We start from the raw sequence: 15,272 nt of genomic DNA, 5'->3' as shown, positions 1-15,272 counted from the left end.
AGAATTCACGCTCAGAAACTTTCAACCAATCAAAATTCAACCGTGACCGCGGAAATGATCCAATCAGATCCCGAAGCTAAAGACTTACAGCCAATCAGAATTTGTTAGCGAGCGATATTCATCCTATTGGAATCGCGTAACACGAAAGCGAAAGTGAAAGTAAAGGCGGAAATATATAATTTTTTCGACGTGATTTGCATATATTAGAACAGAAAGAAACGCCAATTTGTTTAAAACCACCTTATTTTTTGTTGAGTATCGCCTAAATTTATCGAAAAATATGCTTTTCAACATTAATCTTAAAATCTCTTTTATTGTTAAGTATCCCCATGGCTCAACGTCGAAAGAAAGATAAGCGGGCGGAACCGCCCTCATAGTTTAATCCCGGGATTGAAAAAACCTGGGGAAAACCTTTTCCGTACATATAATAGCTAAGGAATTTTAAAACACGACATTTAAAGTGAAACAAGATGGCAGAGAAGTAGTGATTGGAGGTTTTTGTAATTAGACAGCATGACAAAGGTTTGTTATATTTTAGCATAACAAAGACAAACTCAGGAGGTAAGGTAAATTGCGTTTTGACTGCTTTTTAACTGTTTTTCTAATGAAGAATATCTTCAAACTTGACTTCACTGAAAAAGAATGCTGAGTCCTGTGACCGTGCGCAGTTGGAGGTGACACCCGAAGGCGGCTCTCCTCTGTGGATAGCTTATCTAGCTTATCTACCCAAAGGTAGGGTAGGGCGCTCTTTCTCTCCCTAGATTTCTCCACTTATCCTTGATAGCAACTCCAGAAGATTTTTCAAATTTTTATTTTTTTTTCAAAACCTATCCTATCTTGTAGAGCTTTGAAAAAGAAAGAAAATGAGGGGTCATAGGCCTGTAAAGTTTTAGTGTCAAAAATTTGACTAAAAATGTCAAAAAAAAGGTTAGGAAAATAGCTTGGAAAAATTTGAAAAATGTGTCAAAAAAAATAAAAAATACACTTCCCAGTCATGCTTCTTCAATTTTGCATATCTCTTTTTCTAGTGTAGCTAGAGACCTGAAATTTGGAGGGAGAATTCTTTGATGGTGTTAGAATATTATTATATAAAAATATTTGTAAAATGTTTATATATTTATGAAAATAACGAAAGATATATCTTTTTTTGGAAAAAGAAGACATTACATTGTTTTATTTTGTTTTTGAAGAAAAGTAGCTTGGAAAAGGTTGAAATGAGTCAAAAAAGGTGGTAGGACCCATTTTCTAGGGGCCTCTGGAAATGGAGGAACAAAAAGTTATAAGTAAAGAAGAATAAGTTTTTCTGAAAGGAGAAATCCCAAATGAAAAGAAAATCCATTTCGGCAGAAATAAAAACTTTTTTTTGGGACATTCCCATGCTAAAGAAGCAAAAAAGTGAAAAAACTACATGAAAATGAAAGACAGACCATACTAAAAAGGGGCCAATCTCATTACACTGTAAAAGTACATACCCCCCATGCCCATTAAAACCATCAGGAAATTAGATATTATCTAATTTATTCTGTGAGAGCATATAATTTCGGGCCCAAATGGCTGGAGTAAAATGATATGAGGAACTAAGTCAATAGGTTGTTCTGTTCTCCCAAACGACTATAGGGAGATTGAAGCACACGTCTGTGGCAGTAGCAGGGTGTTGGTGTAGGTTTTGGATGTTTATTTTTGGCAAAAACTTTCACCAGAAATTTCAGCTTTCGTGAAGTCAATTCCATGCCAAATGTTACTTTTCCATGTATCTTTTTTATCGCTTCCCTGTTTGAAAACCAAAACAAACAGCCCAATGCTCATGTTTTGGATTCTCTTTGTTTCTGCACTTTCATTTTTGTAAACAGCCGGTTTTTTCTGCTGCTTCTATTTCTATTTGGTTGAGTTGCAGGAGGCTTTGAGGCCTATTTTCGCAACTATAGACGCTTTCAATGAGCGCCCCGTCAGCACCTTGGACTGACTACCCAATTCCCCTCACATGGCATGGGCTGACCTGGGCGAAGGTTCATTCACTTGCCAAGTGAACCGCTGTGAGTGGGAATCGAACCTCAGTTGCCTGTACAGTAACCAAGGTCAATGACCACTATACCACAGCGCCCTATATGTATATGCGCCCTATATGTATATGCAAAACTTTAATGACTTTTACCCCTTATATATATTTCTATCCTTAAATTTTCTTCTTCTTTATTAGCTAATTTTGTTCTACAATACTTTTGAATCAAAAAATATTTCTTAGAGATAATAAGATTTAATATCATGACATCTTTGCAAGACTTGCTTCCCCAAGCAGGCTCATCAACTTGGCGAAAAACAAGAGCTAATACCGCAGGAAGTGAGGAGGATGATATTGTTGTCAGGCATGTAGTCATCCGAGAAGTATGGCTAGAAAAAAGACCATGGCCTCATGCTGTAAGTACATCAAAAAAGTTTCAATTTCCAGTGCCGCAAATAAGGAATTTCAAGTTGGCCGGTGATTACTCAATCAGAAAGCACTAATAATGAAACCATCAAAATTTCACGGGAAAAAACACACATATTAGCTTAAAAATGACCGGTAATTACCGGTCACCAGCCGTTATTTGCAGCACTGATTTCTTCATGAAGAGGAATTTTAATTTTTGTTTGAGAATTAACCTTGGCTCACTTTTAGCTAATTAGTCATGTGAAGTCAATTCTTATTGGATATGAAAAGCTTATTACCTTAAAAGAAGAAATTTTGGCGGGAATTTAATTTGGCGGATGGCCGAAAAAGTTTTAACAGGGAATTTAATTATAGCAGATGGATGGACGAAAAAACTAAATTTTATTTGGTGGATGGCAGAAAAAAGAAATTTTGGCGGGAACTTAATTTGGTGGATTCTAGCCAAATCCGCCAAATTTTCTTTCTGCCAAAATCTCTTCCTTTAATTAAGGTAGCAGATTATCAACAAACAAGAATATGGTGCAGGGTTTCGATTTAAATAGCAAAATGAAAATGCAAAGCTATTTCTTTATTTATTTTACAATGGCAATATATATTTCATATCACTATTGTGAACAGCTAAGTTCTTTGAACAAATCATCAACTTATACTTTACAGGTCTACAAGATAGACGTTATGTCCCAAACATCACATTGGTTTGTCTTTAAACGATACAAAGAGTTTTATAACTTACATCAAAAGGTAACAGGTTCATTGATCAATTGCAATAAAGATTTGAAAGCACTGATCATAATCTTTGCTAATTTTTTATTGATTGGTACAGTTTTTCATTTCATCTGTTTTCAATTTTTTCTCAGTAATTTCATATACTGTCAATATATCTTTGATTATCGTCCGCCTCTAGGCAAAACGCACTGTCGAATATTTTTAGATATCTGATAGCAAAATATCTCTTCTGTAGCAGCGAGCATAAAAAAAAACAGAAAAAAATAGTCTTTTCATCAAATAATTATTCAAATGTCACATATATAAAAACAGATAAAAGAAAGCTCTTTTTATTAACAAAAGAGAAAGGAAATTCGAACGTTTTGTAATTAAAAGAGAAAAAAACAATGAAATTGACATACTTAAATAAGAAAGTAAAACGTTCGAAAAATGTCATAAAGAGAGAAGGACTGAATGAAATAGTGAAAAATTAAAATGCTTTTCTGCTAATTGGTGAATGATAAACCATATATTCAACTTGCTTTAATAATATCATCAAGCTCGACTGAATAATTTTTGATATCCGATTTTTCTTGTCGAATATCTGCTTATAGTTTTGCAGATTTTAAAAATTATAACTGAAAAGTGTTATTTTAATTTATTCTGATTTTTTTTCGCAAATCACTACCCATTCCATTATGCTGTTTTATTATACACAGATCTGATTAAATTTTACTTTTGAAACTAATTTCAATCATTATTTTAGTTGATCAAGCAGTACAAAATCCCGAAAGATCTTTTACCGCCTCGAAAAATAACAAATAATATGGCAAAAGAGACATTGGAAAATCGAAGAGAAGCTTTGGAGCACTATCTACAAAAGCTGCTTAACAGGTATTTTGCACTCTTTCAGGGCAACTGGGAAAAAATTGAAAAAGTAGTTCTTAAGTTGTATGAAATAAACTTCAGTATGATGAAAATAATATACATAATAAGAATAGAAAGAAAGCTATTTTTATCCCCGGAAAACTATTTTTATCTCAGGAAAACTGTCATCATAACTGAGAAGGAGAGTTTTTTTTTAATAAACGTAGAATTTCGTTTTGATAGTTATTTCTAATCAACTGATGAATGCGTAAGCTAGAAACTTAATAAAGTACTAAAAAAAAGAATTAATCTGACGGTTGGAAAGAAAGATGGCGGATGCAAAATGTAAACAAACGAAAATGAAAGTGAAACTGGTTCTCGTTGGCTGTCAGCGTTAAACGTAAATTAGTACAGACAAAAAGAACTACTTTGCTGTAAACATTTCTTTGCTTGCTTGCTGTGGATTTTGGGGAAACAACAGGAGCTTGAGGTATCCAATCCTCTTGGGACTGCTCCATTATCTGAAGTGATCCTGATTTTCAACATGTTACAAGTATCATCACAGTCTTCTCTAATGCTTGGAGGAGACAGTGAACCTACAGCCATATGCAGCCGATGCTACAAAAAATGCAAGAGCATCGCTGGGTTGAAGAACCACCAAAGGGCGTGCAAATTGATGGTTCAACAAGCACCTCCTATTACTGAACGGAGCCCTCCAGACCCAGACCCACCGGATGGGTTATACAAACACCCCCCAGAAAACATCCATCTCAATTGCCTCAATGAAGATGTACCCAACAGAGAATGTGGAATCGACATTCCAGTAGTCAATCCAGCTGAACCAAATGACACCTTTTGTTGGGGAAACTACAAAGGATCAGAATACACGCAGACTCTAGATACCGTTTACGAAAAGATCGTCTTCTGGCGACAAAATCTCTTCCGTCTACCATCAGGAAACAGTGGCAAAAGGTTTATTCGCGAACTCAGCCGACTCGTAAACGCCTGGGTAGAAGAATCATCAATCAAGCCCATTGCCCTCAAAGCGATTATGGTTATGCCTGCCCTCCTCCTGCAGAAACCATCGAGAAAATCGAAATCCAAAGAGCATGCCGACGCGCTTTCCAGACGCCTCACCCTATGGGAGAATGGAGACCTGCTTGAGCTACTGCATGAAGGTGATACCATCCAGAAACACCTCCACTCGTCGAGCCCAAAAAGCCTATCAATCCAAGAGATCTCGAAACAGTTCGTCAAGAAAATGTCGAAGGGGAACGTCAACGGTGCAATAAAATTACTCAGTAAAAACATGAGCAACGGAATCCTTCCCCTCAACTCAGAAACAATAAAGCTTCTTAAGCAAAAGCATCCTCATTCCGAGACCGCCGATCCAGCTATCCTCCTTGAAGACTCTCCGATTAAACTCCACCCTGTCAGATTCGAAGAAATTGACGGAGACATGATTCGACAATCAGCAATGAAGACAAAAGGAGGAGCCGGACCTTCGGGACTAGATGGAGATGGTTGGCGACGCATCCTTTGTTCGAAAAACTTCAAGACAGAATCAAACGATTTGTGTTCATCGCTCGCACGAATGGCCAAACATCTGTGCACCACAATCGAAACAGACAACTCACTCGAAGCTTTCCTGTCAAGCCGACTAATCCCGTTGAACAAAAATCCCGGGTTACGACCAATCGGCATTGGTGAAACATTGAGACGAATCATCGGTAAAACTGTAGCGCGATTACTGAAACAAGACATCGCTGATTCCGTTGGTTCTTTGCAAGTTTGCGCCGGCCAAGACGCAGGCTGTGAAGCTGCTATTCACGCGCTGAGAGAAATCTTTCGACAAGATGATACCGAAGCGGTTATGCTGGTTGATGCCTCAAATGCTTTCAACGCGGTCAATCGAAACGCATTCCTGCATAATGTCAAAGTAATTTGTCCATCCATCGCCACCTTCACGACGAATTGCTACAGCTCACCATCTAGACTTTTCGTTATCGGCGGAATCGAAATCGCTTCTTCCGAAGGAACCACACAAGGCGACCCGATAGCCGGATTAGTCTACGCGATCGCAACAATCCCACTCATCATGTACACAGTTGCCGAACTGCGTGACCACAACACGAACACAAAAGCAGCTGGATATGCCGATGACGTTTTCGGAGGCGGTACGATTCGTGGACTCAAACGATTGTGGGATACCATCGTCAAGTGGGGACCGAAATACGGGTACTTTCAGCAAGCCAGCAAAACGTGGGTAATCGTCAAACCACAATATCTTGAAGAAGCCACTGAAATCTTCAAAGATACTAACATCAAAATCACTACCGAAGGAAAGAAACACCTCGGAGCTGCCATCGGTTCAGAAAACTTTCGTGAAGAATTCATCACCGATAAAGTCAACACGTGGATCAGCGAAATCGAAACGCTCACAGAAATCGCCAAGATTGCCCCACACGAAGCCTACACCTGCTTCACATCAGGGTACAAGCACAAGCTCAACTTTACCCTAAGGACAATCCCCAACATTAAACAACACCTTAAAAGGCTAGACGAAATCATCACAGCGCGGTTTATCCCAGCCATAACCGGTGGAATTCAGCCAAACGAAGCCGAACGTGAGCTGTTCACCTTGCCACCAAGCCTTGGCGGTTTAGGTATACCAAAGTTCAGTGACATTTCAGATCAAGAGTTTTCCAATTCGGAAGCGCTGACCAAACAACTCCAAAATAAGATCAAAAGCCAAGACTATGTCAACGACATCGACAAAGACGAGATCACGAAACTGAAATCATCATTCAAGCGTAATCGAATGCAGAGTTACCGCCAAAAGCTCGAGCTCATCAAACAACAGTCGCCAATTGAGATGAAGAAGTTGATTGAAATCAACAGCGAACCAGGAGCATCCCTTTGGTTATCAACGCTTCCAATCAAAGAAGAAGGATTTCAGTTCGACAAAACATCCTTTTGGGATCTGATAAAAATCCGCTATGGTCACCAGCTGAGTCGCTTACCTACCATCTGTCCATGTGGTTCACCTTTTGATCTGGGACACGCACTCTCGTGCAAGAAAGGCGGTTTCATCATTCAGCGTCATAATTCCATCCGTGACACCACAGCATCCCTCCTAGCACAAGTATGCAAGGACGTGAAGGTCGAACCGATATTGGCCACCTTGTCAGGGGAGACTTTTGAAACTAAATCGACCAACATCCAAGACCATGCCCGTCTCGACATTGCTGCTAGGGGATTTTGGATTCCTGGCCAGAAGGCATTCTTCGACGTAAGGGTTTTCAACCCAATCGCCAAAAAGTTCAGGAATTCCACTGTCTCCAAAGCATGCGATGCAAACGAAAGGGAGAAAAAGAACGTTTACAATTCAAGAATCATGAAAGTTGAGCACGGCTCCTTTACCCCAATTGTTTTCACCGCAATGGGCGGAATGGGGAGAGAAACAAAACATTTTTACAAAAGACTATCAGAACTTTTATCTGAAAAACGAAACGAGTCCCTTGCCATCACGACAACTTGGGTAAGAAGAAAAATTAACTTTGCCCTCTTGAGTTCGGTTCTCCTGTGCCTCCGCGGCAGCAGAACTCCATGGAGCAAAGATAGTCTTTCTTCTTCGCTCTCATATAGTTCTAGTGATTCTGAACTTTTGTGTTCCTTCTAGATTTTTGACAAAATTTATTTTATTTAACATATCTAATATTTGGCGTGCCGGGACTGCCTCCGTGCAAAAATTGTGTAGTATATATTTAATATTTGGCGTGCCGGGACTGCCTCCGTGCGATCGTAAAAAAAAAAAAAAAAAAAAAAAAAATAAAGTATTGAGAAGAATATACACCGTTTCTTAATCTTTATGTAACAAGCTCTACTCAAGTATTGAGCACTCTTAATTGTGCAGAGAAACACAAGAAGAGAAGGAGGGGCGCATATCTCTCTGGAATTTGGAAAATATAAGCCTTGCCAAATATCAATTTGAACCCTCAGGTATTTAATCTTTGTTTTTTAAGTGTAGAATATTTTTCATAAAATTCCCTTCTTTTTTTTTAAGCTGTAATACTGGAGTAAGAAGGTCTGAAGATTTGGCTGAATTTTTAGATGTCAAATCTCATGTGAGTAATTACGTTATGACTTAATCAATGTGACATTCAAAATATTGTTATTAAATCAAATTTGGACCTACCCCGGGGGAGGTCCTATAAATTAACCTTTGTCCGTTCGTTCGTTCGTTAGTTACCAGCTTTTCTCGAGATTGGCTCATTAGTTTTTTCTTATTTTTTGCACAATGATGCATAACAATAAACCCTCGAATGTGACAGATCCCGATTTTCGAAAAAACAATTTTTTGGGCAAATTTGGGCCAAAAAACGGCTAAAAAACAGGTTTTTTGGACTTTGTGAAACATGATCTTTGTAAAAAAAGAATTTTTCAGCTCAAAAAATCTATATCTATAAGAATCACTAATAATAAACACACATCAATGTTCTTAGCCAAATTAATCAATTTTTTGATGAGATAGATGTTTTTTTTTGCTCACGAAGTCTTGAATATGAAAGAATATTTCAAGAGCATGAAATTTTGGTTTCTAAACGTTTTTTTTTATAAAAAACAAACGACTCATTTTAATTGATCGTCACTATTTGTGTTCTGAATGATTGTTTAATGGTCACGCTTATGTAGATATCAATTATAAATGTGTTAAATGCATAACCAGGTAGGTCCATAAAAGTCGTTAATTTGCTATTTAGATAAAAATATTTTGGGCTTACTCTCAGGTACATGGTAGAGGGAGATGGTAATAAGTGGGCTGGGTGGAAAACTAATCTCAGAGCTTGATGAGAAAACAGGCAGAATAACAACCTCTTAGTCAGAACAATTTGAAAATCTAAAGGAATTGAGGTAAAGAGTCGACTTTTGAAAATAAAAGAGTTAGTGACATTATTTAGTCAACTATAGTCTTGATTTCAGGATGTTCCTCATGTTACACATGATTTGACAAGATACATATGCAAGCATGGTATGCGAGGGTTTGTTGATTACAAGGATACAAGTTATTTTCATTATTCGCTTTAATGTGTACTGTAATGTAATTGGCTGAAATTATTTGTTTTCGAAGGAAGATGTTTTCCCTCTTACATAGACCTGCCATACTAAGCGAATTTCAGATTTTTTCGAATTAGTCTCTAAGGTGTTTCTAATCAAAGATTTTATCCTGTTGATTTCATGAACTTTTCAGGGCAAAGTATTCTACTATCCAAAGAAATGTTTCGTATGTCTCCAAGCCAACTATATTGCATCACCAAGCAGCTACAGTTACCACATCCTTCTGGCAGTAAGTTGAACGCAATTTTTTTGTTAAAATTAGTCAATCTACGATTGAACGGAACACGTGGGTTTTAGCATTTCATAAGCCTCTTTTCTCGACAACAGTATACCACTCTAAAACAAGGAAAAGCGAATACTTATTTGAAAACCTTACTTGATTTCATTTCTTTTCCTGATTTCCTTTAGGAAATAGCGTAGACCTTGGCTATCTGTATGAGTTTGTGAGCGAATTAAAACGACTAAGTATCACAGATTTTATCTCCCAAATGAGCAATGGAGAACAACATGAAATATCTTTCACTTTCGATTTGTCAATTTTCACAAAGTTACAGGAGTTGCAGGTGAGCTTTACAATTAAATAACCATAACGACTTTGAATGGAAAAATGTTCAAAAAGTTGGTCCATTTTCGGCTATTTTCGGGATACTTTGGAGGTCTATAACTTTTAGTTTGTTATGAAATAAACATAGGAATACTCATTTAAAATCAGAAAACTTCAAAGTCTCAGAGAAAGTGTATTCTCACGGCTTTTGGTCCAATAGAAAACATTTTCATTTGTTGCTTTAATCATTTTTCGTCTTCATTTTTTGAAATTCGAAATCATTTTAAAGATTAAAAGAAAAAGCCTTTAAATAATCCGATTGAACTTATCTTTCATACAAGTAATTACTTAATTTTGTTAAATCTCTCAATTTTTTCGAAGCAGACTTGAATAATATTGACAACAATAATTCCCTGTCTTATATTTTGGATTCAGGTTGACTTTTGGTACACCGAAACTTTTTGAAACGCTTATTAGGATTTTGAGACTTTTTTGAAACAACCTCGCTAAGACCATGTCATAATCATCCAAAATGGCTTAAAATGAACCCTTTTTGTCAATGGATGGTTTTGCTATATTTGCTTCAAACTCACCGACGTAATTTTTGATTTCATTGATTGAAAAGCCATAATTAACAAACTTTTTTAAAATTTTATTAGATGGACGCAATCAATGTGGAATCTTTGAAAGGTGTCCAAAGTTTGAATTCCAAGTTAGTCAAATTGACTGCACGACATTGTATCAATTCAATGAAGGTAATTAGAATCTTGTTTAAAAGGTTTCAAGTTCTCCTCTTCAGGTTTTATCTGATTATTTTTCTCTCTACTCTACGTATTATCTTGTGAATCCGTCTCATAGAAAATTAATCAATTTGAACGATACCCCTGTCTCAGTGACCTCACAATTTTCGAAAAAGAACAATTTCTTGTTTACAATTTATTGTGGCAATGTCAAAAAATGCACCACTGGGTCTGTGTATAGTAAGTTCGCCTCTGTAATGATATATTTCAATTTTGTTTTTAGTCCATACTTATTGATGCTGCTATCGAAAAGCGAAATGTAAGTGATTGGTTAATTGATATATGTGGTAGGAGTCTTTATTATTGAGCATCAGTCTAAAATTATGTGACTAAATTAATTAAATAATTCTAGAATATAAGGGAATAAGGTTAGACTTTTTTATTTTTCCGAACACTTGCAGAGATTTGAATGCTCAAATGAGATTGGTAAAAATTGAAAAATTACGAACAATTTTTAAATTTTCAGTCCTGTTCAGTGTCATTTTCAAACTTTTCTATGTTCTTTAGGCACCTCAAGTTAGCCATCCTGGTGAAAATTGGAGGATTCAAGCTGCCTATCGATTAGCTGAAAACAGGTTCAGTATGAACTTATGAACTTATTAAACTATTAACTCATATTGTTTTGAACTGTCCAGCTTTCGATGACGATATAGAAATTGAATTTATATTTTTCTTTTGTGAAAGAATTTTTTTTTTACCTGAATATTAAAGGTTGTCAGTTTTTCTTGATTTTTAGGATAATTTTTCAACCGTGGCACACCTTAACGCACATCAATTTCAGTCATAATAACATCATATCATTTGATTCATCAATGTCTCTACTGCCAGCTCTTCGACAGGTTTGTTTTTTCTTTTTGTCAATGTTATACAGTATTGGGCTATTGGACCCCCCCTAGACATTCAAAATTACCCTGAAACAGCATAATTACCCCCAAACAGAGCAAATTTACCCTCAGACAAGGCAGATCTTGTAGATTTTCACTACCCCCGGTCACTATATCCTCCACCCCCTATGTACGGACATTTTGTGGATTAGCCTATTCTAACAAGTTATAATAAACAAGTTAAAGTTTATACATTGCGTTTAATTAATGCTGAAGTTAGTCATTGTTTTAAGAAACAAGCTTTTAGTCGTTGAAATTCCGAAAACTAAAATGCATTATTGATTTCATTTCTTCTAATTAAATGATTAATCTTTTACATCAGCTTGATCTCAGTCACAACAAGTTGACCCATCTGGACTTGGATTTGGTCACGGCACCTATATTGCACAGTCTGTCGCTTTCAAACAACTCCATTTATCTCATCTCAGGATCAACCAAGGTATTTATGCTTATATACACATTGTTGGGAAAAGGAAGCCCCTCCCCCAATCTACCAATTTAGATCAATTCCCATACTCTAGATTCTTCTCCCGTTTCAAAATCTGATTTAACTACTGTAGACATCAGATGTCTCCTTTTTTACTACCCAAATTAACCTTAATTATAGTTTATTAGCCTTTTGATGACCTATTGCCATTTTGAGGACTGCAAACGATTCGTGGGTAGCTCGTTTTTTTAAAACGTTTCGTTTTTTCACTTTTAGACGATTGATAATCTACGTCATTTGAATCTGAGCCACAATAAAGTTAACTGCTTAGAAGGTACGTTTTTGTCTCCCTTATGTCAACAACTAAATCTAAAAGGTTTTACTCGTCGGTCCACTGTTATTTGTATGTGAGTGGCCCGGCTAAAACTAATCACTTGATCATATTAAAAGCTTCTCTTCGATGAGAAGTCTCCAGTGGTTTAATTAAGGGGGTGAATTTCGAAAAAACCGTAATGCGATAAGGGAAATAACGGATGTATATGTTTTTTGGTTAAACTCTTCATTCTGAAAAGGTAATTGCAAAACCTATCATTTATACCGAGCCGTGATACGTTATATTCTCTCTTTTTCTAGGGCTTTTCTGCTGCCAAGGGCTTGAAGAATTGAACCTGACATACAACAATATCGCTGCTATTAACGAAGTCACAAAACTCTCTTCACTATCAAGACTGTCGAATTTATTGGTTGAAGGTATTATTACCCTATATAAAACAATCTCATAACATATAGTTTCTGCGTTCTTCTAGAAAAAAATACATAAGAAGGGTAAAAATACATTTTTCAGTAGTTAACCCCCCCCAGCCATGGAGATTCTGACTGCTTGGACAAGATTTCATCCCCGAATAACTAGCTTGACCCCTCCCCCGAACAATTTGTATTTACCCCTTAAAGGTGAAAGCTTGCCTCCCGGACAATACATCCTCCACCCCTTTGTACAAACCTTTTCTGGAAGAGTCCATACCTAATCCTACTAAGCACGGAAATTATAAGTTATAAATTATAAGAGTTTTGAAGCCATTGTAATACTTTTATATCCGACATTTTTCTACTTTTAAATGCATCTTATTATATTTAGGAAATCACTTTGCAAAGAAAAAAAGACATCGGATCATCATATTTGCATATTTTCGTGAACGACAGGTATAGTAGATAAAACAGAAGTCTCAAAATTTTGAGTCTTCACACAGTATACGGGTTAAATTTTTTTATCTCTATTACAGCTTTTAGCTTTTGGAAAATGATTGTCGTAGAAAAACTTTCGATGACAGTTTTAAAATTTTTCAGAAGAAATGGAAAATGGAAATATCAAAAAGTATCATTGATTATCCCTTTAATTTTTTTAATCATACTTTTGAGTGATATTTTATCTATCGTTATGATTCTTCTTTTTAGTTGCTTCTTGATAAAAGGCCAATCACTCAGAAAGAAATGGTAAGTTGGTGTAGCGTTTAGAAAATCTTATTAGGTCTAGCTTAGAGAAGAGGATTAAATTTTGTTTCAGTTCACTAAAGCTTTTGTTTTGTTCAGCGACAGTTGAAATAAACAAAATAATATCTTATATCTGGTATTAAAAATTTTTATTTTCACAGTGTTTCAATTTGAATTTTTTTTTCACCAACAGGCCAAACTGAACTCCAAGTTAGCTGCTTTACAACGCTTCGAGGATATTGACGATAGTCTGAGTAACATCAGTACTGTATCGGATGACAGTGAGCCCGATTCGGGTTATGATCACTCTAACTGGGTTTCCAAATTAGCTGCTTTATCCGAAATCGAGGAATCCGATTATGAAGTTGTTCCCCGATTAAATTGGCCGGAAATTTGTAATAGCGGGAGTAATCCGGTAGCTGTTCCGGACGATAACACTGATGTTGAAAGTATTTCGAATCCGAACGAGATGATATCTAGAGAGGAATGGGATCGAATCTTGCAAGTAGAACCCAAACCCCTTGATTTATCTCTAGTTCAAAATTTGTCACATAGAAGTGATGAGACACTGAAAGCTTCAACAATACGAAAAACAAGTGCAACCTCTAATAATGATAAAACACAACAACGTAAATTAGCCTCAAGTCGCGCTAGTGAAAATAAAACCAGCCCGGATAAAGAACGAACTAACAGTTGGCTGTCAAACATTTTTCGAAAATCTTCATCTATTCAAGAACAGTCTTCATGCATTAACCCTATAGAGGAAATTCTTGGTCCCTCAGGAGCGATATCTTCACATTCAGATCAACCTGATGGTAATATAAATATACAAGGAACATTGTCAACCCTGGGAAATACACCAGGGGCAAAAAATACATCAGGTCTTGTTGTGATTCCCGAAGTTGAAGAAACGAAAGCTTCGGAGGTGGATCCTTTGGCAAGAAGTTTTGATGATAACGCTGAATTTGAAAAAGCTGAGGAGTGTGATGAAGGTGAAGAGCAAACTGATGAATAAACGCTGTTTCTGATATCATAGACCATCTAATAATGTTTGGTTGGTGATTGAAAGCTAGTCTACCATTCCCAGCCCCTAGTATGTTTCAGGGATCCATACCATGCCTTAAGTGATTGTTTTCAATAAACTCACTTATATCCGATCCGAAACCACATATTCCCGATACGAAATTGAACTTATTTCTGCCTATTTTCATAATGGTAGTACACATCTTAAATGCTCACATTTTCTTTCCTATGAGAGTTTATAGGATTCTCTTCAAAACTTAATTATAGAAGCCTATTTACTGAAAGTCAAACTCAAATCGATCACCCATTTCTGATTCCCATGAAATTTATTAGTGGAAAAAACCTTTTTGACGTTTTTGCGATATGTAATAGTTATCGGTCTGATAACTGGTTTATCGGTGACCCAAAAAATACACTTTTTTTATTGGAAAAAAGCGCAGTGCACTTTTGTAGCAAAGTGACGTTAGATTGCTTCCACCGCTACAATGCAACAACATCTTTTCGTCAATTTATATTTTGTACATGTTAAATTACAAGATATATTGTACTTTTTTTAACCAATCAGATTGCAGATATTTTTTGGATCGCCGATAAAGTTCCAGTTAATGAATACCGTACATGTTTTTTTTTTATAAGTGTATGCCCCTTGGTCAGGCTCGTGTATGCCTTCTCAAAGCATCCAGGCATAGTTGGTCAGCCTCGGTGACCCTTCAAATCGGTTCCGCGATTTTTTTCCCGCTGGTGAAGCTCTGGATCAAAATTTTGAAACTTTTAAAACCGATTTCCGAAATCCGATTACCGATCTCACTTTGATTTCTAAACTTTCTTCCGATCGGGTTAACTTTTGGGTACTTTTAGCGTGTGTTGTTTTTAACGATCATAATGTGGTGTTTCAAGATGGCGGCTCAAGCCGATAAAGTGCTGTTCCAAGGTATTTCCAGTGTGAATCTGTTTGTCTGTTGCAAGCTTCAATTTCTGCCATTTATTT

The 15,272-nt window shown here is 36.5% G+C and overlaps 1 protein-coding gene across 1 annotated transcript; it reads left to right on the top strand.

Annotated features, from left to right (window-relative positions):
* Window positions 1-2,197: 2,197 nt before the first annotated feature.
* On the top strand, window positions 2,198-14,976 carry LOC136820617 (nischarin-like). Its single transcript, XM_067076815.1, has 17 exons — window positions 2,198-2,415; window positions 3,086-3,169; window positions 3,900-4,027; window positions 8,067-8,127; window positions 8,984-9,032; window positions 9,252-9,347; window positions 9,527-9,681; window positions 10,322-10,417; window positions 10,686-10,721; window positions 10,970-11,037; window positions 11,199-11,301; window positions 11,669-11,785; window positions 12,050-12,107; window positions 12,407-12,523; window positions 12,909-12,973; window positions 13,226-13,264; window positions 13,455-14,976. Exons 1-17 carry the CDS (start codon window positions 2,263-2,265, stop codon window positions 14,274-14,276), a joined length of 2,247 nt encoding a protein of 748 aa, XP_066932916.1. The 5' UTR covers window positions 2,198-2,262; the 3' UTR covers window positions 14,277-14,976.
* Window positions 14,977-15,272: the final 296 nt, after the last annotated feature.

This window comes from Clytia hemisphaerica, unplaced genomic scaffold (assembly GCF_902728285.1).
Source record: "Clytia hemisphaerica strain Z4C2 unplaced genomic scaffold, Clytia hemisphaerica genome assembly, whole genome shotgun sequence".
NCBI lineage: Eukaryota > Metazoa > Cnidaria > Hydrozoa > Leptothecata > Clytiidae > Clytia > Clytia hemisphaerica.
This window is presented reverse-complemented; position numbering and strand designations above follow the sequence as displayed.

Bases quoted from the DNA above. Each gene is read 5' to 3' on its own strand.
- LOC136820617 (XM_067076815.1), top strand. From the start codon at position 2,263: ATGACATCTTTGCAAGACTTGCTTCCCCAAGCAGGCTCATCAACTTGG. The intron at 3,170-3,899 runs GTAACAGGTTCA...TCATTATTTTAG, and splicing joins TTTATAACTTACATCAAAAG to TTGATCAAGCAGTACAAAAT. The intron at 4,028-8,066 runs GTATTTTGCACT...TTTTTTTTTAAG, and splicing joins CTACAAAAGCTGCTTAACAG to CTGTAATACTGGAGTAAGAA.